This window comes from Pristiophorus japonicus, chromosome 21 (genome assembly GCF_044704955.1).
Source record: "Pristiophorus japonicus isolate sPriJap1 chromosome 21, sPriJap1.hap1, whole genome shotgun sequence".
In the NCBI taxonomy this organism is placed as follows: Eukaryota; Metazoa; Chordata; class Chondrichthyes; family Pristiophoridae; genus Pristiophorus; species Pristiophorus japonicus.
In genome coordinates, this window is record NC_091997.1 from 42,814,339 (window position 1) to 42,837,219 (window position 22,881).

A 22,881-nucleotide genomic window follows, 5' to 3' on the forward strand; every position below is an offset into this window, starting at 1 on the left:
GTTTCTCAGATGAGGCTGGGTATGTGTGGTGCCGGTCTGGGTTCAAGGGAAGAGCCGACAGGCTTACGCTAGCTGCACAGACCTGACCGAATGTACCAAACCTGGAATTTACTGCGGGGAGCGAGCGGGTGGTCACACAGGGAGTGTAAAACCCGTGTCAGCACTGGGGGAACCGAGAGAAAGCAAGCAGGTGAGCATTTTTCAGCCAGAAGTAGTTTGGTGGGCAGAGAGAAAGGAATTGCAGCGTTAACCTGAAGCTGACAGGCAGCTTTCGATCATACTTGGAGCGGTAAGTAATAGTCGAGAGGGAAGCGATACTCAGTCTGTTCAGTACGTCTGTGTGGCTGGCCCGTCACCAAGCCGTCTGTTAGCTTTTACTTCCGAAAATGCCCAGCCTGAGCTAAAACTGACCCATGCAGACCAGGAGGCTCCTGGGTCCGGTCCCGTGGCTTCTCTGAATTCATTGCTCCCAGGTGCAGTGAGGGTGCCCCAACAACAGCAACTTGTATTTATATAGCGCCTTTAACATAGTGAAATGTCCCAAGGCGCTTCACAGGAGTATTATGCGATTAGAAATTTGACACCGAGCCTCACAAGTAGAAGTTAGCGCAGGTGACCAGAAGCTTGGTCAAAGAGGAATGTTTTAAGGAGAGTCTTGATGGAGGAAAGAGAGGTGGAGCGGCAGAGAGGTTTAAGGAGGCTTGAGGCCCAGGCAGCTGAAGGCACGGCCACCAATGGTTGAGCAATTACAATCAGGGATGCTCAGGAGGGCAGAATTAGAGGAGCGCAGACATCTGTGGGGGGGTTGTAGGGCTGGAGGAGATTACAGAGATAGGGAGGGGCGAGGCCATGAAGGGATTTGAAAACAAGGATGAGAATTTTGAAATCAAGGCGTTGCTTAACCGGGAGCCAATGTAGGTCAGCGAGCGCAGGGGTGATGGGTGAGCGGGAATTGGTGTGAGTTGGGACATGGGCAGCCGAGTTTTGGATCACCTCTAGTTTACAAAGGGTAGAATGTGGGAGGTCAGCCAGGAGTGCGTTGGAATAGTCAAGTCTACAGTTTGCTGCTGTGTCCTGAGACTAGGGAAAGGAGGATTTAGTCGACAGTCCCATTCCTGAGCACCACGCAATAATGTCTGCTTGAAAGTGGGCGAGTGTGGGTAGAGTCAGTTTGACGTGTGATGCCCTGCATGGTGGAATAGCCCCATAAAACGTACTGTTGTGGCTCGCAAGAGTGACCATGTTGGGGACATGCCAGAAGGTTGCTGGGCATGGTGGCACTTATCTTCAGCCTGACTCCGTGTGGTCAGGAGAGACGAGAAGAAAGGACAGAACAAGTCACCAAGAGTTCTAAGTTGGCAGAGTTGGTGGCGTGTTCCAATGCATTCACTGGGAAAGTGATTTAAATCTGAGTTATCTGACTGTATCGAACTACGCGCAGTTTGGGATATTGTAAAGATGCAGCTTATGCAGGTGTTGCTTGCGTTGGACAGTATGAAGTACTCAAACCCATTATTCAGCAGCGAGGTGAGGGGGGGGGGGGGGGGACAGTCGGCCAATGGCATGATACCGAGGCTGTTACAATTGGCTGGGCCTTCCCACTGTCGCCCCCGGATGGGCCGGCCTCGCGCTAGGCCATGTTGCTGCCCAGGAGTTAAAATTGAGCCCTAGGTGTGCCCACACACTGGAACATAGAAACTAGGAATAGGCCATTCAGCCCCATGACACAGTCTTAAAACTCGAGCTGGGCCATTTAGCAGTGAAATCAGGAAGCATGCAGCAGGACACAGCAGCAAACTATAGACTTGACTATTCCAACGCACTCCTGGCTGACCTCCCACATTCTACCCTTTGTAAACTAAATCTGGGACGCCCTGTCCCAAAAGGCTGCGGATGCTGGGTCAATTGAAATGTTCAAGATTTTAAAGGTGCAGCTCAATTTGATTATGGCTGAGCTGCACCTCAACCTCATTTACCCATCTGGTGTTCCAGATTTACATCTGTGTGAAAACATGCTTCCTGATTTCACTGTTAAATGGCCCAGTTCTAGTTTTAAGACTGTGTCCCCTCTTTTTGATTCCCCCACCAGAGGAAATAATTTCTCTGTATCTATCTGAACAAATCGCTTTATAATTTTAAAGATCGTCCTTCAACCATCTAAATTTAAGGGAATAAAAACCGGCTCTCATAATGTAACGCTAAAGCCTTAGTATCATGTTGGTGAATCTGTGCTGCAGTCCCTCCGAGGCCAATATATCCTTCCTGAGGTTCGAGCCCAACACAACGCGGTGTCCAGCTGGGGTCTGAGCAAGGCTCTGTATAACTGAAGCATCTCTTCCTCACAGTTGTATTCCAAGCCCAACATTTAATTCGCCTTTTTGATTACTTTTTACACCTGGATTTTAGTGATTTGTGTACTTGCACACCTAAATCCCTCTGCTCCTCCACAGCTCCTCGTCTCTCAACATTAAGAACATATTCCGATTTGTCTTTCTCAGACACAAAGTGGATGACCTCAAACTTCCCTACATTGAATTCCCTTTCAATGTTCCTTCGTAAAGAAAAGAAAGACTTGCATTTATATAGCACCTTTCATGTTCACCAGATGTCTCAAAGCACTTTACAGCCAATCAAGTACTTTTGGAGTGTAGTCACTGTTGTAATGTGGGAAATGCGGCAGCCAACTTGCGCATAGCAAGCTCCCACAAACAGCAATGTGATAATGAACAGATAATCTGTTTTTGTTATGATGATTGAGGTATAAGTATTGGCCAGGGCACTGGGGATAACTTCCCTGCTCTCACAAAATAGTGCTGTGGGATCTTTTTCATCCACCTGAGAGGGCAGAGGGGGCCTCAGTTTAACATCTCATCCAAAAGACAGCTCCTCCAACAGTGCAGTACTCTACTGGAGTGTCAGCCTAGATTTATGAGCTTAAGTCGCTGGAGTGGGACTTGAACCCACAGCCTTTGGATTTAGAGAAGAGTGTGTTACCCACTGAGCCACAGCTGCCATAGCTTCCTATTGCCCTCCACACAATGTTCTGTGCCTTCTAACTTAAGCGTCATCTGCAGACTTGGCTATATAGCTCTCAATTCCTTCATCTGAGTCATTGATGTATATAATGGTGAAAAGCTGAGGCTCCAGTACAGTTCCCTGTGTTATAAACTTCTCTGCTCAGCAGCTTCTTACTGAGTTTGTTACCTTTACAACAGCAGAGCAGCCGGTGTGCAGGTCACCAGGTGCTGTCTGTGCTGGGGAGTGCATGAGGGAGACCTGGGGAAAGCACACAAAATAAATCACGAACGATCCTGTACAGCTTTGTACAAGAAATGAGTCTGTGCACCCAAGGGTACGTGGCTGTCAAAAAGATTTGTTACTTGGGAGATGTCTCTCTCTGAAGGAGGTTGAAACACGATTAAAGTGTGCTGTTTATAAAAGAGAATGATAGCTGTACGATGGCCAGGGTGCCTGCACTTTCCGGATACGCGTGACCAGGAGTGAGGCTACTATTGGTACCGTGACTTTATAAAATTGTCCCTTTAAAATTCGTATGTACATCATGGGGCAGCTTGAACAAATCCTCAGCGTGAGTCAGTGCCTTCACAAGAGAGAGGGGGGAGCAGAGGAGGTTTGTAAAAAACAAGGCTTAAAGAGGTTTGTAATAAGAACTGGATCAAATTCAGAAGACTTGCACGCTATGAGCTATGCCACAGAATGGTGGGACAGTCAATGTCTGTGGATTCTCATGTGTGTTTAGTTATTTAGGGGCCAAAATTGCCCCTATTTTTAAGAACAGTTACCGCCTCGAGCGGTAATGGGGTGAACTCCCCGACGATCGGGACATTGCCCTTGTGATTGTTGAGGCAGAGAAGCTATCCACCCCGCTCGTGTGCGAATGGCGACAATGACGTCCTGTTGGCACGCAGGAAGCTGCCAGTGGCTGGGCGTCGCGTCCGCCTTTAAAGAGGAAGGCGCATCGCCACGGTCGTCGTTTTATTTTAATTGTCGGCAGCCATTTTACTTACATTTTCAGCCGACTCTGCAGTCGGTCCGACAATGGCAGCCACGGGCTCGGCCGAGCTGCCAACACGCAGCCCGGCACCCCCTCTTGGGTGGGCACCAAGTAGGCCTTGCAGCGTCCCTCCGCTTTAAGTGAAGGGGACGGACGTTGCTAATCGTGGGCACGGTGTTCTCAGCGCGCTGCTGATGACACCGCCCGCCTTCTGCCCCGCTCCTGACTCGCTTCCGCCCCTCTGTCAACCCAAACACCGCCCCGCTGATTTATGAAAAGAAAAGAGGCCAATTTCCCTCTATTCCTCACCACATCGATTTGAGTGGTAATTCACCAGATAATTTGGGGTGGAGGGCAAATTCAGCCCCTTAGTGTTTAGTTTAATTATTTTAGTTATCAGTAGTATCAGCTGTGGCACTCTAGCCTTTGTGTCAGAAGGTTGTGGGTTCAGTATCCCACACCAGGGACTTGGGCACAAAAAATCTAGGCTGACACTTCAGTGTTGAGTGCTGCACTGTTGGAGGTGTTGTCTTTCAGTATGAGATGTTAAACTGAGGCTGTGTCTGCTCTCTCAAGTGGATGTTAAAGATCTCTTTGGAAGAAGAGCAGGAGAGTTATCCCTGGGGTTCTGGCCAATCTTTATCTCTCAATCAAAAAAAGAGATTATCTGCTCATTATTAATTGCTGTTTGTGGGAGCTTGCTGTATGCAAATTGGCTGCTGCTTTTCCCACATTACAACAGTGACTACGCTCCCAACATTGGCTGTAAAGCGCTTTGAAACTTCCGGTGGTTGTGAAAGTCTTTCTTTAGTAAGTTCTTGGGATGTGGGCGACACGAGCAAGATTACATTCATGGCCCACCCCTTGGTGCCCAGAGGCAAAGAATCACCACATAGTGGTGGGGGAATCAAGAACAAGGTGACATCATCTTAAACTTAGAGCTCGGCCTTCAGGAGCAAAATCAGGAATCACTTTTTCACACAAAGGTTAGTAAAAATCTGGATCTCGCTTCCCCAAATGACGGTGAATACTGGGGCACAATTGGAGCTTACAAGATTGAACACGATTCAGTAGGGATGTGAATAACAGCAGAATCCAACCCCTGCAGTCCCTTGTGAACTCGCTGGTGTGCCAACAGGTTGGATGACTGAGTGAATGCCTTCCCACACACTGAGCAGGTGAACGGTCTCTCCCCAGTGTGAACTCGTGCAGCAAAGCTTGGTCTGCAGTCACCTTGCCACTGGACCAAGACCTAGCTCTGTCAAGCCCGTGTGGTGGCTGGTGTGCATCGGCCAACACACGTTAAAAGAATCCACGCACTGGCATCTTCCACCCTTCAATATGTAGTTCGGGACTTAGAATGTCAGGTCCCTCATGGAAATACCTGTGAACTCACCCCTTGTTGGTGTGGAAGCAGGTCATCCTCGATACGAGGGATCGCCTAATACTGTACTATACAAGATTCAGATCGATAGATTTTTGTTGGCTATGGCTGGGTGAAAAAGGTGGGTAAATGGAGATGAGGTGCAGTTCAGCCATGATCAAATTGAATGGTGGAGCAGACTCGAGGGGCTGAATGGCTTCCTCCTGTTCCTAATGTTCCTTTGTTCTCGGTGTGGGATTGGAGTCACATGTAGGCCAGAGTAGGTGGGGATGGCAGGCTCCCTTCCCTGAACGGCATTTTATGACAATCCAGCGACCTTCATGGTCTTTCTGCCCTGGTGCCAGCTCATAAATGACCAGATTTATTGGGGCCGAAGTTGCTCCCTGACTGAAAGAAAGGGAGAGCACTCACCGTTTATTTCATTGGTTTCCCGCCCCAATCCATGGCACAGTTTTACCCTTTTTATTCAACCGCCAGTGTCCGGGCAGTAAAGCCAGGCGTTTAAATGGCGGAAGTGGTGTTGGTGCGGTGCGGTGTGGAAGTCGGGAGCTGCTGATGTGCTGCGCCGCACTGACGTATCACAACGTCCCTCCCCTTCAGTTAAAGGGGAGGGCCACTGGGAACTTTGCAGTGAGTTTAGTTTGGCCCACCAGGGAGGGTTTCGGCCGGACCAGCGGCCCGGTACCCAAGAGGGGGTGCTGGGGCTGCCTGATGGTGGCCCGACCGAACCCGTGGCCGCCATTGTCGGATCGACCTCGGAGTCGGCCAACAAGTAAAATAAAATGCCGGCCGCGGCAGTGCGCCCTCCCCTTTAAGGGCGGACGCGCCGCCCAGCCACACACAGCTTTCCACCGGGGGGCACTGACCAGTGGCAGCACTGCTCCTGCGGGGCAATTTCCCATGCCGGGGTGGGGGGGGGGGCGGGGTGGGGAAGGGTATCTTTGAGGTGGTTACAGCTCTTAAAGTAAGGGGCAATTTTGGCCCCAATATATTTAAGTGCACAATTAATATGGTCGGATTTGAACTCATGACCTCGGGGTTGCTCGTCCAGTACCATCAGCACTAAGCTACCATACCCTACATGGAGAATTTAAAAAAACTACTTATTTTCATCCGATCCTTCTCTTCCACTGCTGAAAGCACTGACTCTTGCTGGTGTTACAGCCCCCGGCAGCCTCTGCTACCTCACACAAGTGGCCATTTCTCATGAGCAAACCTGGACAGTGAGTATCTGCTGGATATTCAACTGTGATGAGCATCGCAGCTCAGCCCAATCCTATCCTCGCCCAGCAACCACACGTGTCCTGGAGGAGTCACTATCAGCAATCAGGAGCACAAACCATGGCTGACTGTTCCCCTTCTCCTTCTCTAGCCCAGTGACTCTGAAGCCAGTTGTAGCCGAGATTAGCTAACTGAACCTAGATTGAATCTTGAACCTTCTAGGGCTGCGCTCCATCAACAGCACAATCACCTATGTGAGCAAAACAACACCAACAGCTAGCATTTATATAGCACCGCTAATGGACGGTAACCTCTCAAGGTGCTTCACAGAAGCATTATCAGATAGACATTGACTGAGCCAAAGAAAGTAGATATTGGAGAGGTCAAAGCTTGGTCAAAGAGGTAAGTTTTAAGCAGGCTCTTAACTTATAGAACCATAGAAATTCACAGCACAGAAGGAGGCCATTTGGCCCATTGTGTCTGCGCCGGTTGACAAAGAGCAATCCAGCCTAATTCCACTTTCCAGCTCTTGGTCCGTGGCCCTGTAGGATACGGTACTTCACGTGCACATCCAAGTACTCTTCGAATGCGATGAGGGTTTCTGCCTCTACCACCCTTTCAGGCAGTGAGTTCCAGATCCCCACCACCCTCTGGGTGAAAAAAGTTCTCCTCAACTCCCCTCTAACCCTTTACCAATTATTTTAAATCTGAGCCCCCTAATTATTGACCCCTCTGCTAAGGGGAATAAGTCCTTCCTATCCACTCTGTCTAGGCCCCTCATAATTTTATACACCTCAGTTAAGCTAAAATTCTTCAGTCTTGGCAACATCCTCGTAGATCTCCCCTATACCCTCTCCAGTGCAATCACATCTTTCCTGTAACGTGGTGACCAGAACTGCATGCAATACTCTTGCTGTGGCCTAACTAGTGTTTTATACAGTTCAAGCATAAACCCTCCTGCTCTTGTATTCTATACCTCAGCTAATAAAGGCAAGTATCCCGAAGGCCTTCTTAACTACTTTATCTACCTGACCTGCTACCTTCAGGGATTTGTGGAGATGCACTCCATGGTCCTTTTGTTGCTCTACATGTCTCAGTATCAAAGGAGGAGAGTGAGGTGGACAGGCGTTGAGGTTTAGGGAGTTCAGACAGCTGAAGGCACTGCCGCCAATGTTGGGTGAAGAAAGCGGCGGATGCACATGAAGCCAGAGTTGGAGAAACACAGACTTCTTGAAGGGCTCGAAGTCTGGAAGAAGATACAGCGATAGGGAGGGACGAGGCCATGAAGGGATTTGAACATGAGGAAATTGGAGGTGTCGGGGTACCATGAGCCAATGTAGGTCAATGAGCAGGTGATTGGTGAGCGGGACGGTGCAGAGGTTTGGATGAGCTGAAGTTTAGGTAGGGTAGAGAATGGGAGACTGGCCATGGAGAGCGTTGGCACATTTGAATCTGGAGGTGGAAAATGCATGGATGAAGGTTTTGGCAGCGGATGAGCTGAGACAGGGGTGGAGACAGACGATGTTACGGAGGTGGAAATAGACAGTCTTTGTCATGGTGAGAATATGGGATCAGAGCTCATCTCAGGGTTATTGGGGTGCTAGACAGTCAGCTTCAACCTGAGACAGTGGCTGGGAGTGGGGGGGGGGGGCGATAGAATCAGTGACGAGGGTACGCAGTTTGTGATGAGGGTTGAAGGTGATGGCTTTGGTCTTCTCAAATGTTTAACAAATTTCACAAGAATTAAGAAACGGGACAAAGCTGAACTCATTCAATGTGGATTCCGTACAGCATTTAATAAAAGAAATCCAAATCTTTTCCTGGATTGGACCTTTGAAATCTTTTAGTAACTGGGCCAAGAAATGTTGTGTGGTTCAGGCAGGATATCTACACAATGTGAGTGTGAGGGATGAGGACATTGCAAATTCATGTTGGTATCTCAATTATTCCTGGATTGATCATGGATTTATCTCAACTCCACTGCATTTGTTTTCTATCATCCCACAATGAAAGGGATTGCTGTTCGGAGGTTAGAGCAGCATTGAATAGAAACTGGGCTTCACGTTCTACAGTCACTGACTTACTTGTACTTTGTCTTTCTTTTCATTTCTAAAGTTTTGTGTGTCCATGTTTAAAAGCCAGAACTCTTGAGGTTTAACTCTTTGAAGACCAAGGGGGAGAAATTCGGGAGTGACACGTTTGGGGCACTAAATTTTGAAAGCTGGAAAAAGTTAGCGGCAGTCGCTAATGATTCTCGGCTTTCTCTAAATTCGGTGTCAGTGCTCCAGGAGGGCAGTGGAACGCTAAATCAAGCGTTACCACTTCCGTTGGAGCATTAACCATGCAGGTGGTGCGGTAGTGATGGGGCGCTGCACAATGTCCCGGGAAGCGCTGCCGCGATCCGAGACTCCTTCCCTCCCTTAAAGGGAAGGGCAATCGCTGCAGGCTCTGCACTCCCTGACAGCAGCCGCGATCCAGCCCGATCAGCCCCAAGCATTGTCGCAGAGAGCTGGGCTAATCGACCGCAGCTGAAATAAAATGGAAAAAATTGGCATTAATTTGCATTCGCACAATTTTTTTATTTACTGCACTAACGTCCCCTTTAACCTGCCCCTCCCGAAGCGCCCAGCCTCCCGACCGACGGCTCCTGCAGCTGTCGGTGTTGTCGCCCGGCGATGCTGCAGCGGGTGGAAGCGAAGTTCGGGTCCGCGGTGCTACCGGGGCAACGAGCAGGATAATGACGTCACGATCGGCGGGCGCAGGAGATCGTGGCGCAAGGTGTTACCGCTGCCACAAACCACTTTAGCGGAAGTCGTTTCTTTTGCTGCACCCGGTCGGTAAGTCGTTAGTGCCCCGTTTTTGCCCCCCCCAGTGGCGCTAACGGGAGGTGCAAAGGGGACCAATTTCTTCCCCGTTGAGCATTGCGTGTATTGAGACTCCTAGATATCTTCCCACTCCATCTCCAGCTATTTGTGCACTACTCATTGAGCAGGTGCTCTTCAGTTTTCCTTCTGATATGTACTAAAAAGAAAAAGAAAAACTTGTATTTATATAGCGCCTTTCACAACCTCAGGACGTCCCAAAGTACTTTATCATGGAATCGCAGAATCATTACAGCACAGAAAGAGGCCATTCGGCCCATTGTGCCTGTGCCGGCTCCAATTAGTCCCACTCGCCCTCTCTTTTCCCATTTCTTTCCTTTTCGAGTGTTTATCCAATTCCCTTTTGAAAACTATTATTGAAGCTGCTTCCACAACCCTTTCAGCCAGTGCAGTCAGATTACAACAACTCGCTGAGCAAAAAAAGGTTCTGTTCATCTGCCCCTGGTTCTTCTTTCAATTACCTTAAAATGATCGTGACTTTACTGCTGACTCCACTAATGTGAACAAAACCATAATTAGGGCAGATTCCACAGTGCTGGCAGCCCAGCTCATTATCCATTGCTTCTATTTGAAGGGATTCTGTAAGATATACACAGGGTAGTCGAACCCTCTGTGATCTAAAATGGTCCTCAAAGGGTAAACTCTTCCAGTGTGCACCGGGCAGACTCTCCACATTGGAGCGCTTCCAAGGCGCACTTGAAAGGCTTGTCAGTTGATGGGGATGTAAGGCAGGAGTTTGCACAATAACTCCTTAATACTAGGAACGTGGAGCCCTTCCAGTTCCTGACTTCTGTAGTGAGGTTTGTGAAACGGCACAACAGTGGGTTTGCTAAAATGGAGAACAACAGAAGAGCCAGACAGTGAGTGGGGCTTGAGTTAAAATCTGCGACAAAACGCGGCTTGATTTGAATAAAATGTTTCTTACTTGCCCCTTCCTCCCACACACACACAGAGCAAACTATGTAAGGGGTTCTGAAAAATGGTTAACTAGGCACTCACAAAAATGATGGTTAAAAACTGACCTTTGGGCAGTTGGGTGGCCCCAGTTTAAACATAGTAAATTAAGTAAATGCATTGTGACCCATCCCTGCTCTGTATCTTGTGAAGTTGTATGAACCACACTCCCTGATTCCTCAGTTTACAACTGAACGTTTACAGACTTTTGTACACTTATCAAGAGTCTGCACTCATGGAGCGGATGGAAAGTATGCAAGAGAGTATTTTATGTGAGGAAATGCTGGTTTACATTTCAGAGTTGTTGACTGTTTGAAGAGCTCTGAGATAGTTCCGCTGGCTGGACGGTATCCGACAGATGAACAATTAGCTCCTGACATGGTAAGAATAGGGTGTGGACTGCAATGCTTAACCATTAGCGGAAGTGGTTACTTCTGGGCACGTTTCTGGAATCTGAATGTTGTGATTCGGGCTCTGAGAGAGCTGGGATCGATCTAGTGGAGGCCTGTGAGCTTTTTGTTTGTTCCCGGGATGCTGGCAGGGCTACGTTTACTGCCCCTCCCTAGTTGCCCTGCGATGGTGGTGGTGGTGGGCCTTCTTGAACCACTGCTGGCCTTGCAGCATGGTGCTCTCTCAATGGTGTTGGGAAATTCCAGGTCATTGATCCCGGCAACGATGAAGCAACAACGGTGTATGTCTAAGTCCGGATGCTGTGTGACTTGGAGGAGACGGTATCCCCAAGACAGTTCCCCAAATTTGTCATCTTTGGTAGTTGGAGTCGGGGAGGGGAAAGTGTGATGAGGGCCATTCTTCTCATCTTTCCTTGTAGTGCGCCATCAGTCTAAACATGGGCCTGTTGGAGGCCTAATGGGCATAAAAGCTTCATAGATATGACCAGCGGGTTGGGGTGGAGGGGGTGGATGAAGGGGTTGTGTTCTCCCCCAACCCGCAAATTCTACATACAGGTTGGACCTCCGTTATCCGGGATTGCATTATCCGGCACCACCCCTCGTCCGGCATCATTCCGGTGACCTGAGGCACATGCGCAAAACACGGCCGAACTCCACCCTGACTTTGGTGCCCGCCGACACTCAGCCCGCTGGGACCCGCCGACACTCAGCTCGCTGGGACCCGCCGACACTCAGCCCGCTGGTGCCCGCCGACACTCAGCCCGCTGGGACCCGCCGACACTCAGCCCGCTGGTGCCCGCCGACACTCAGCCCGCTGGTGCCCGCCGACACTCAGCCCGCTGGTGCCCGCCGACACTCAGCCCGCTGGGACCCGCCGACACTCAGCCCGCTGGTGCCCGCCGACACTCAGCCCGCTGGGACCCGCCGACACTCAGCCCGCTGGTGCCCGCCGACACTCAGCCCGCTGGGACCCGCCGACACTCAGCCCGCTGGGACCAGCCGACACTCAGCCCGCTGGTGCCCGCCGACACTCAGCCCGCTGGTGCCCGCCGACACTCAGCCCGCTGGGGGTCACGCCGACACTTCGGGCGTGCCCGGAGCACCGACCTCCTCCCTCCCCCCACCTCGGGCTGACCTCCCTTTATCCGGCAAAATCCCTTAATCGGCACAAGCCATGACTCGAGGGTTCCAGATAAGGGAGCTTCAACCTGTGCTGGCTAGTGATCAAGAATGGGAACTTTTCCCCTCCTTAGCCCCGGGGTTATGGGGGCCAACTGGAGACAGTTACTGTTGTTGGCTGGAATCAGTTAACTTAGCACAGGTCAGGAATTTCCTGGTCTGTATCACTCAGGGTGCCACAAGGCCACCGCAAGTATCTAATTCTAGAATACCGAAAACTTTATAAGTTCATTGTTATGTGGCAGAAATGTTAATGACTATGATTTTGAGGTCACTGATCTGTAAACCTAACACAGAATAGAAAAACGTTTCAAATGCCCTCGGGGTAATTTTAACACAAAGGCAAAATACTGCGGATGCGGGAAATCTGAAATAACAACAGAAAATGCTGGAAACATTCAGCGGGTCAGGCAGTATCTGTGGAGAGAGGAATAGAGTTAACATTTCAGGCCGATGACCTTTCGTCAGCACATTTTTGGACGGTAATTTGCGGTCCCCAGGGGTGTATACAAAGTGCAGACACGCCCGTGCTGATCGCGCAAGTTCTGGGTTTAGGTATGTGCGCCTTGCTTGAGCAAAAACCCAGAACTTGCGATCTGTTCAGAATTCCCTTGACCGATCCCCCGCATGCTCAGGAAAAGGGCATCTGCAGGCGGAGAGTTGGGCTATTTGTTCAACTTCTGCCCAGCGAACGCCCATGAAATTCCTATGCCTGGTAAGAGTAGGAGTAAGGCACTGTATTACCAGCGTAAAAGTTTAAAAAAACAGAAAAATAAAATGTTATCAATAAGGTATACATTTAAAAACCTGTGCAAGGTAAGTTTATTTTTAGCTCATTTAAAACATGCAAATGTCAAAAAGTTAAATTTTTGTGTTAAATATTTAATTAAGTGCCAATTTAATTCATTTTAAATATGTGATCATTTAAAAAAAAAAATGTATTTGGTGTCGAGATGTATTTTTGGGGCTGTTCCCATTCATACTTATGCGGTTTCCGTACATATGGAAGTATGAATGGGGATTCCCTTCTGTCATTCATTGGGCCTGCCCATGTGATCCCAGGAGCATTTGCGAACCTTGTGTGTCCCTGAGCTATATGGCCTCTTCCTGCGCATACCCGGAGAGGCCCAGGACCGCAAGTGTCCGGACTTCTGGGACCAGCGGGTACACGGGCATTTTATTTGCAGATCGGAGGCGTTTCCCAGCGGGGAGCTTCCGGCCGCAAATTGAGGGCCTGTAACTTTTGCGTGATCGTGTAAAATGGGCAATATTGAATCAGCCACTCTCTCCCAATTGAAGTCAATGGAAATAACGGGCGGCTGAACCAATATTGCCCGCTTTACTCTCATCGCCCAAAGTCAAAAAGTGTGGGAAGCATATAAATCCCATATGCAAATTTAATCAATCAAACCTATCATCAAACATCAAACCTCAGACCACAAAAATAACCAGTCTCTCTCAGATAGAAAATAAAAACTGGGTGCTAGAAACCTGAAATAAAGACAGAAAATGGTGGAGCTGCAGAGCAAGCACCTGTGGAGAGAAAGGTGGATTCAGGTAGAGGCAGCTTGTTGCAACAAGGTAGGAAACTTAACTTACTTTCTAAAAAATTCTAACATGGTGATGCCCAAGCTTCTTGTCCTTGTTGGTGCATATGTGCACATCATGGGACAAATTAAATTAAAATCCATTTTCCCATTAATATGCATATACTGTACCTTGAGTTGGTGACGTTAACCACTTTTGCTATCAATGATATAAGATTTAGTCACCAATGTGGCAATAGCCCTCTGGAAAACTGCAGGCCCTGATATTCAAATATGGCAAACCAGTGAATAAACAGAACTCATTTCACGGGGCTCATTTTTTAAATTCGTTCATGGGATCTGGGCATCACTGGCAAGGCCGGCATTTATTGCCCATCCCTAATTGCCCTTGAGAAGGTGGTGGTGAGCTGCTGCCTTGAAACGCTGTAGTCCGTGTGGTGAAGGTACTCCCACACACAGTGCTGTTAGGGAGGGAGTTCCAGGATTTTGACCCAGCGACGATGATGGAACGGCGATATACTTCCACGTCAGGATGGTGTGCAACTTGGAGGGGAACTTGCAGGTGATGGTGTTCCCATGCGCCTACTGCCCTTGTTCTTCTAGGTGGTGGAGGTCGTGGGTTTTGGAGTTGCTGGTGAAGAAGCCGGGTGAGTTACTGCAGTGCATCTTGTAGATGGTACACACTGCAGCCATGGTGTGACGGTGGTGGAGGGAGTGATTGTTTAAGGTGGTGGATGGGGTGCCAATCAAATGGGCTGCTTTGTCCTGGATGGTGTTGAGCCTCTTGAGTGTTGTTGGACCTGCACCCATCCAGGCAAGTAGAGAGTATTCCATCACACTCCTGACTTGTGCCTTGTGGAAAGATGGTGGAAAGGCTTTGGGGAGTCAGGAGGTGAGACACTCGCCACTAAATACCCAGCCTCTGACCTATGCTTATAGTCACAGTATTTATGTGGCTGGTACAATTAAGTTTCAGTTCAATGGTGACCCCCAGGGTGTTGATGGTGGGGGATTCGGCGATGGTAATGCCATTGAGTATTAAGGGGCGATGGTTAGATTCTCGCTTGTGCAGATAGTCATTGCCTGGCACTTGTGTGGCGTGAATGTTACTTGCCATTTATCAGTCCAAGCCTGAATGTCGTCCAGGTCTTGCTCCATGCGGGCATGGACTGCTCCGTTATCTGAGGAATTGCGAATGGCACACCACAGCCATCTTCCTTTGTGCTAGGTATGATTCCAGCCACAATGGAGAGTTCCCCCTGATTCACATTGACTTCAGTTTTACTAGGGCTCCTTGATGCCACACTCGGTCAAATGCTGCCTTGATATCAACGGCAGTCACTCTCACCTCACCTCTGGAATTCAGCTCTTTTGTCCATGTTTGGACCAAGGCTGTAATGAGGTTTGGAACTGAGTGGTCCTGGTGGAACCCAAACTGGGCATCGGTGACCAGGTTATTGGTGAGTAAGTGCCGCATTATAGCACTGTCGGTGACACCTTCCATCACTTTGCTGATGATTGAGAATAGACTGATGGGGTGGTAATTGTATAAATTGGATTTGACCTGCTTTTTATGGACAGGACATACCTGGGCAGTTTTCCACAGTGTCGGATAGGTGCCAGTGTTGTAGCTGAACTGGAACAGCTTGGCTAGAGGCACGGCTAGTTCTGGAGCACAAGTCTTCAGCACAACAGCCTGGATTTTGTCGGGGCCCATAGCCTTTGGTGTATCCAGTGTACTCAGTTGTTTCTTGATATCATGGAGTGAATCTAATTGGCTGAAGACTGGCTTCTGTGATGGCGGGGACCTCAGGAGGAGGCCAATATGGATCATCCACTCGGCACTTCTGGCTGAAGATTGTTGCAAATGCTTCAGCCTTGTCTTTTCCACGCACGTACTGGGCACTGCCATCATTGAGGATGGGGATATTCATGAAGCCTCCTTCTCCAGTTAGTTGTTTAATGGTCCACCACCAGGACTGCAGAGCTTCGATATGATCTGTTGATTGTGGGATCGCTTCGATCTGTCTATAGCAGCTGCTTCAACTGTTTAGCATGCATGTAGTCCTGTGTTGCAGCTTCCCCAGGTTGGTACCTCATTTTTAGGTACACCTGGTGCTGCTCCTGGCATGCTTTTCTGTACACCTCATTGAACCAAGGTTGGTCCCCTGGCTTGCTGGTACTGGTCGAGTGAGGGTTATGCCAGGCCTTGAGGTTACAGATTGTGGTGAAATACAATTCTGCTGCTGCTGATGGGCCACAGTGCCTCAAGGTGCCCAGTTTTGAGCTGCTAGATCTGGTCTGAACCTATCCCATTTAGCTCAGTGGTTGTGCCACAAAAAACGATGGAGGGTGTCCTCAGTGTGAAGACGGGACTTCATCTCCACAATACTGCCACGGACAGATGCATCTGCGACAGGTAGGTTGGTGAGGACGGGGTCAAGTACGTTTTTCCCTCGTGTTGTTTCTCTCACCACCTGCCGCAGGCCCAGTCTGGCAGCTGTGTCCTTCAGGACTCGGCCAGCTCGGTCAGTAGTGGTGCTACCGAGCCACTCTTGGTGATGGACATTGAAGTCCCCCACCCAGAGTACATTCTGTGCCCTTGCTACTCTCAGTATTTCTTCCAAGTGTTCAACATGGAGGAGTACTGATTCTTCAGCTGAGGGAGGGCGGTCGGTGGTAATCAGTAGGCAGTTTCCTTGTCCATATTTGACCTGAAGCCATGAGACTTCATGGGGTCCGGAGTCAATGTTGAGGACTCCCAGGGCCACTCCTTCTCGACTGTACACTACTGTGCTGCCACCTTGGGTGGGTCTGTCCTGCCGGTGGGACAGGACATACCCAAAGATGGTGATGGAGGAGTCAGGGACATTGGCTGAAAAGTATGATTCTGTGAGTATGACTGTGTCAGGCTGTTTCTTGACTAGTCTGCGGGACAGCGCTCCCAATTCCTAGCACAAGTCCCCAGATATTGGTGAGGAGCATCTTTCACCGTCGACTGGGCTGGGTGTGTCATTATCATGTCCGTAGCCGGTGCTGAGGTCGATGCCGGGTGGTCTGTATGGTTTTATTATTATTGTTTTTTGTTGTGTTATTTGACAACTGAGTGGCTTGCTAGGTCATTTCCGAAGGCAGTTAAGAGTTAACCACACTGGTGTAGGACTGGAATCACATATAGGCCAGACCAGGTATGGATGATAGATTTCCTTCCCTAAAGAACATTCGTGAACCACATGGGTTTTTACACTAAAAAGATAGTTTCATGGTCACCATTGTTTTTTATTCTAGATTTATGTAATTAACTGAATTGAACTTCCCCAGCTGCCATGGTGTGATTTGAGCTCATGTCTCTGGATCCATAGTCCAGCTCTAACTGGGTTACTAGTCCTGTAACATAACCACTATGCTACTGTTCCTGGTAAATTGTTTAGTGGTTCAGGACTGCACATGGTCTGTAGCCCATACTTTGGCACTCCATTCTAAATGGTTCTCTAAGCTATGTTAAAGTATTAGAATTAAGAATCAGCAATGATGCACATTAAATGGCTTCTACGGCAGTATAAAGACTACCAGCACAGCCCTCCCAGACAGAATAACTTGCATTTATACAGCGCCATTAATATAGTAGCACATCCCAAGGCATTTCACGGGAGCGTTATCAAACAAAATTTGACATTGAGTCACATGAAGAGAAATTGGGACAGTGGGAAAGAAAGCTTGGTCAAAGAGGTAGGTTTTAAAGAGCATCTTAAAGGATGAGAGAGAGGCAGAGAGGTTTATGGAGGGAATTCTAGAGCTTAGAGCCTAGGTAGCTGAAGGCACAGCCACCAATGTTACTGCGATGAAAATCGGGGGTGTGCAAGAGGCCAGAGTTGGAGGAGTGCTCTTGGGTTGTAGGGCTGAAGGATAACAACAAGATAAGAAACATAAATATTTTAGCACTGTTGGAAATACCATTGTCAACAACAGCATGCAACACAGTAGTTGTATATCCCTGGGTCAGAGGTCACTTGGCATTGAATGGCTGGGTCCGTGGCCTGTGTACATCCATCATGTTGGAGCTTCTTGTTGTCCTGTAACCTCCTGAACACAGGCACAAAATGTAATCATTCTCTGCTGCTGATCTCTGTAAGTATGCAACGAGAAACGAGAGAAACTTCAAACAGCGGGTTTTATTCAACCCATCCATCAAGCCTCCTACACTGCTGTTCGGACAAAAACACATGTAATATTACTCAGTATTAAGCAGTGGTTTGAAATCACAGTATTAATTGCAACCAGTCATTAAAGATTTCAAAGTGTTACTCCACTAGAATGTGACAACTAAATGGTTGTGATTGGTTAATGTGTCTATCTGTGCTTTTTCTGATACCACCAATGCAAAACCGAGCAGCAGTGAATCTTGTGTATTGGGGTCCATTCCCAACAACGTACTTATCCAGCTCTCTTTTCACAGAGATCAGCAACTCAACATTAATTGCTTCAGCCAGGAGTCTGTCCCATATTCACTGCTCTGTACTGACCACCAGCAACACCCAAGTGATATCCAGAAGCACCAATTGCACAACCAGAAACTAATGTCCTGCATAAATTATCATCCTTTGTTATACTATTTTCTTGTGCTCGCTGACCTGCATTGGCTCTCTGTTAAGCAATGCCTCGATTTTAAAATTCTCATCCTTGCTTTCAAATCCCTCCATGGTCTCACCCCTCCCTATCTCTGTCATCTCATCCAGCCCTGTAATCCCCCGAGAGCTCTGCGTTCAATCAATTCTGGCCATTTCAACATCCCTGATTTTAATTGCTCCATCATTGGCGGCTGTACCTTCAGCTGTCTAAGTCCTAAACTCTGGAATTCCTTCCTTAAACCTCTCCATCTCTCTTTCCTCCTTCAAGACACTCCTTAAAACCTACCTCACCTACCAAGCTTTTGGTCACCTGTCCTAATAACTCCTTATGTAGCTCGGTGTCAAATTTTGTTTATGATAACGCTCCTGTGGGACGTTTTATTACGTTAAGGGCGCCATGTAAATGTAAGTTGTTGTATTTTAACATGCATTGCACAGCTGGAAAGAGCAAATAATTGCAGTTCACTATATGTAAAATAAGCCAATCTACCGCTAGATAACTCACCCCTCCATCAGGCTTATTGCTTTGGTTATCACTCAATCAATTATTGGTTCATTGGTCCCTGTTATTTATTTAGCAGTGTCTCTCCTGCTGTAAGGCTCATTACTTTGGAGCAGAGAATCCTCCCGGTGTCCTGGACCACATTCCCCCTTAATCAACAGCACCAAGTAAAAAAAACAGATTAACTATTCAACTGAGGGCTGCTTATAGGAGCTTACTGGCACAGAATGGCTGCCACACTTGACCACATACCAACAGTCACTGCACTCAAACAAAATTCAGTGTGTGACTTGTTTTGAAACACTTTGATGGCATTATATAAATGAATGCCTATCTTTCTTTTTCACTTGATAAGTGAAGTAAAGTAAACATCTTTCTTATTTCAATTTCAGGTAAGATGAAGCCATAGCAAAGTGGGAGGACAACGATACAAAGACAGTGGCTCATCCAACAGAAAACGTTTCTCCCGTGTTGTTGCCATGGAGACGGTGGTTATAGTAGCAATTGGGGTCCTAGCGACAATCTTTCTGGCTTCCTTTGTGGCTCTTGTGGTTGTTTGCAGACACCGCTATTGCCAGCCCAGCCACCTATTGCACCAGTTCGACTCGAAGTAAGTGCCAACCAGGCCTGAGGCCTAGTCCAATTCGAAATTGGTTCTGTTAATTTTAATGCAGTTTAATATTTGCTCTGCTGCAAATGACATTGTACGTACTAAGAGAACTTGTTAATTCACAGGAGGGGACTGTCAGTCCAAAGGGATTTCATAGATTTAATGCAGTGCTTTCACTACTGCAATGGATGCTGGGACAGTCCCAACTCCATAGCATACAACAACAACAAAAACTTTTATTTATATAGTGCCTTTAGCATAGTAAAACGTCCCAAGGCGCTTCACAGCAGTGTTATAAAACAAAACAGATAAATTTGACACTGAGCCACAAATGAAGAAACTATGGCAGAACTTGGTCAAGAGTTAGGTTTTAAGGAGCGTCTTAAAGGAGGAGAGAGAGGTAGAGAGCTGCCACATTTGCCTACACGATCCTGGCTATATTTAAAAGAAGTTCCAATGGATTTGAAGCATTTTGGGATATACCCTAAAAATGTGAAAGGCGCTATATAAATGCAAACTCTTCCTTCCTGTCACATTCTCTCACTGTCCACAGTGGTAGGCTGGGAGATCACAAGCTCCAGTGTATCAACCCTGCCAGCTTGATTCTACTCCACTTTACCTGCACCTAGCCGAATATTCAATATCAATCAGTGCATTTATTGTGCACCTCATGGAGTTTGAGCATTTAATTATATAAGAGTTAAAGTATTAGTATTTTCGCTCACTTACAAAATGCAACATTCATTTAAAAGAAGTAATTTATGTTTCCGAATGTTTCTTTGCCCTTGGGAAACAGCCTGAAGGTTGTTAAAGTTCAGGCTTTATCTTAAAGGAAACAACTTGAATCATAGAAATTTACAGCACAGAAGAAGGCCGTTTCGGCCCATCGTGTCCGCGCCAGCCGACAAAGAGCTATCCAGCCTAATCCCACTTTCCCACACTTGATGTGCCTGTGTGTGGAAAGGCTGTGATTTCTCAAGCTGATATCTACAGTTTGGACCACACCTCTCAGCTATGTGTCAAAGAGCTGGGTTAAATATTAGCAAAACATCGGTAGTTCTGTTTGCTTAAAGACCTTGGGTTTCATTTGAGATAAGCAATGAATCATGAGCCTTAAGTCAAATAATAGTGGGGCTCACTGAGTGGAGAGTGTTTACATGAAAATTCTCAATGGTGACGAGAGAATCTGAAAACACAGATCTAGCTCATAAAAGAAGAACAGAGAAACCGATTCATTAAAGGAACAGCACCAGGTTCCCATAAACTGCACCAATGGTTATTGCTGGGCAAATCGCTTTTGCCAAAGACTCTCTTTACAAAGGGGGTGTCTTCCAGGAGGTTCTCGCTGCTGTAGCACTTGGTGATGGACTCCCTCTGCTGGATGTATAGAAGGATGAAGCACTGACACAGCCTGCTCCCGATACTGTTGTGGGAGAATCACATGCAAACCCCACAAAAGAAGCTGATAATGTCCACCTCTGTGTCAATGGATTAATGCTCAGATATCCAGTGGCTGGTTTTTCCACCCTCCATCCTGACTGTAATGTATTTGCTTCATGGGTTCTTTGCTTAAGAATTCATAGAAACACATTGCTATTATTGGTTTATTCGCAAAAGATTTAACAATCACACTACACATTACCAAGTCATCCACCAGGCTCACAACCACCTGCCTCATCATGGATCCCCCGAAACCAACCAGCTGGGGTTTTATTGAGTCTTGTGAACATCACGTGACTGGCTAAGCCACTCCCAACTCAACAGCTCTACCAACCTGTTAGCGTTGCCCCCATTCGTATTATTCCAAATTTGCGATTTACCTGATGGTTTGTTTTGTCCCACAGGCCTACGGTGGATCTGATTGGTGCAATGGAGACCCAGAGTGAGCCCTCGGAACTGGAACTGGATGATGTGGTTATCACAAACCCTCACATTGAGGCAATCCTGGAAAACGAAGACTGGATAGAGGATGCCTCGTATGTACAGAGAGCACGGGCCTTTATGTTATTGCTGATTTACCAACGCTGCGTGAACAAACACTGAGCTAATCGTTCTCATGAGCCAAGGTCAAAGGCCATCAAATGTTTTGTAGTCCCCACCAGCCCAAGACTTTCTGTATCCAAAGAGCAGGGCTTTTATGTGACCACCAAAGACTTGGCTAGTACTTCAGTGCAATGCTGAGGGAGTGCTGCACTATTGGAATTGCCGTCTTTCAGATTAGACATTAAACTGAGGTCCCAACGGCCTTCTCAGGTGAATGTAAAAGATCCCATGGCACTATTTCAATGTACAGCAGGGGAGTTATCCCCGGTGTCCTGGCCAATATTTATAACTCAACCAACATCACTAAAAAAACAGAGTATCTGGTCATTATCTCATTGCTGTTTGTGGGAGCTTGCTGTGCACAAATTGGCTGCCACCTCTCCCACATTAGAACAGTGAGTACAGTTCAAAATTACTTAATTGGCTGTAAAAGCGCTTTGCGACGTCTGGTGGTTGTGAAAGGCGCTATATAAATGCAAGTTCTTTCTTTCTTTAGTTACCTGGAGATGAACAAGAGTGGCTCAGTGGCAAATCCCCCCATTTGATTTTCTTTCCTCCGTCCCCATCCCATGTCAGGACCCCATTCCATGTCAGGATGTGCTTGGCATCTGTTTGGAGTCCCCTAGCAGTAACGCGGGGCTGAGATCAGGAACTCACCAGGGCCGAGGGACTGATTCTGAATGCCTTTGGTCCCTCTGTGACACTAGAATTGATTTTCCATTTGGGGGTATTTCAACGTAAGGGGTAATCTCTGAAATAAGTGGATTATTGGTGGTAATCTAATGTTGATCAGAAAATCGAGCCCATGCTGTGCTAAAGCTGTGTTGACTTGCATAGGACTTTATAAGGTGCTTGATGGAATTTTGTGAGGAGGAATTTTTTTTTACAATAATCTAAATCTGAATTTAACCTGTAGCAGAATGTGTGTGATAAAGAGCGACTAACAGTGGAGGTGTCCTCCTGATTTGCGTTTTATGTCACTGGCCTTCAACAGTACTTAAAATGGTGCTGGGAGTCAACAGTGACTGTGAACTCCTGGCTTCCGATGAATGCACCCATACAAATATACATATCAGGAACATGGGCCCGAAATTGGTGAAGGCCTCCGCCCGCCCAAGTGCCGCCCAAAGGACCGCCGATGGCCGCCGAAGTTCCTGGTGGTTCTTTGGGCAGGATATTCAAGAAGAAGGTCCCTCGAAAGTCAGTGGGCAGCAAATGAGCGACTTACACCGCCAATCTGGGCAGCAGCCGGCGGGAGCTCCCAATCTCGGCAGCGCTTGCCGCCCAAGTGCCTCCGAGGATGGAGTCGGGGCCCACGGAGGGTCGAAGGGTTGGAAAGAAAAAGCATCAACAAAAGAACAAAAAACATCTGAAGACCTTAAGTTCGCTAACCTTTTTTTTCAGCATCTTCCAACTTACCGTCGGGGACAGACCAGCCTGCAGGCAGCAGTCCACCCCCGTTCTACTGCCGACTCCCGCCGACTCCCGCCGGCGTGAATATTGCAT

General features: G+C 47.8%; 1 protein-coding gene across 1 annotated transcript in view; it reads left to right on the plus strand.

Annotated features, from left to right (window-relative positions):
• The window catches only part of tmem98 (transmembrane protein 98), a 62,142-nt gene that overhangs the window by 14,771 nt on the left and 24,490 nt on the right, over positions 1-22,881 (plus strand). The window contains exons 2-3 of the mRNA XM_070864076.1: positions 19,115-19,332; positions 21,177-21,308. Coding sequence (XP_070720177.1) covers positions 19,202-19,332; positions 21,177-21,308 — 263 coding nt within the window. The 5' untranslated portion in view covers positions 19,115-19,201. The remainder of the gene's footprint in view (positions 1-19,114; positions 19,333-21,176; positions 21,309-22,881) is intronic.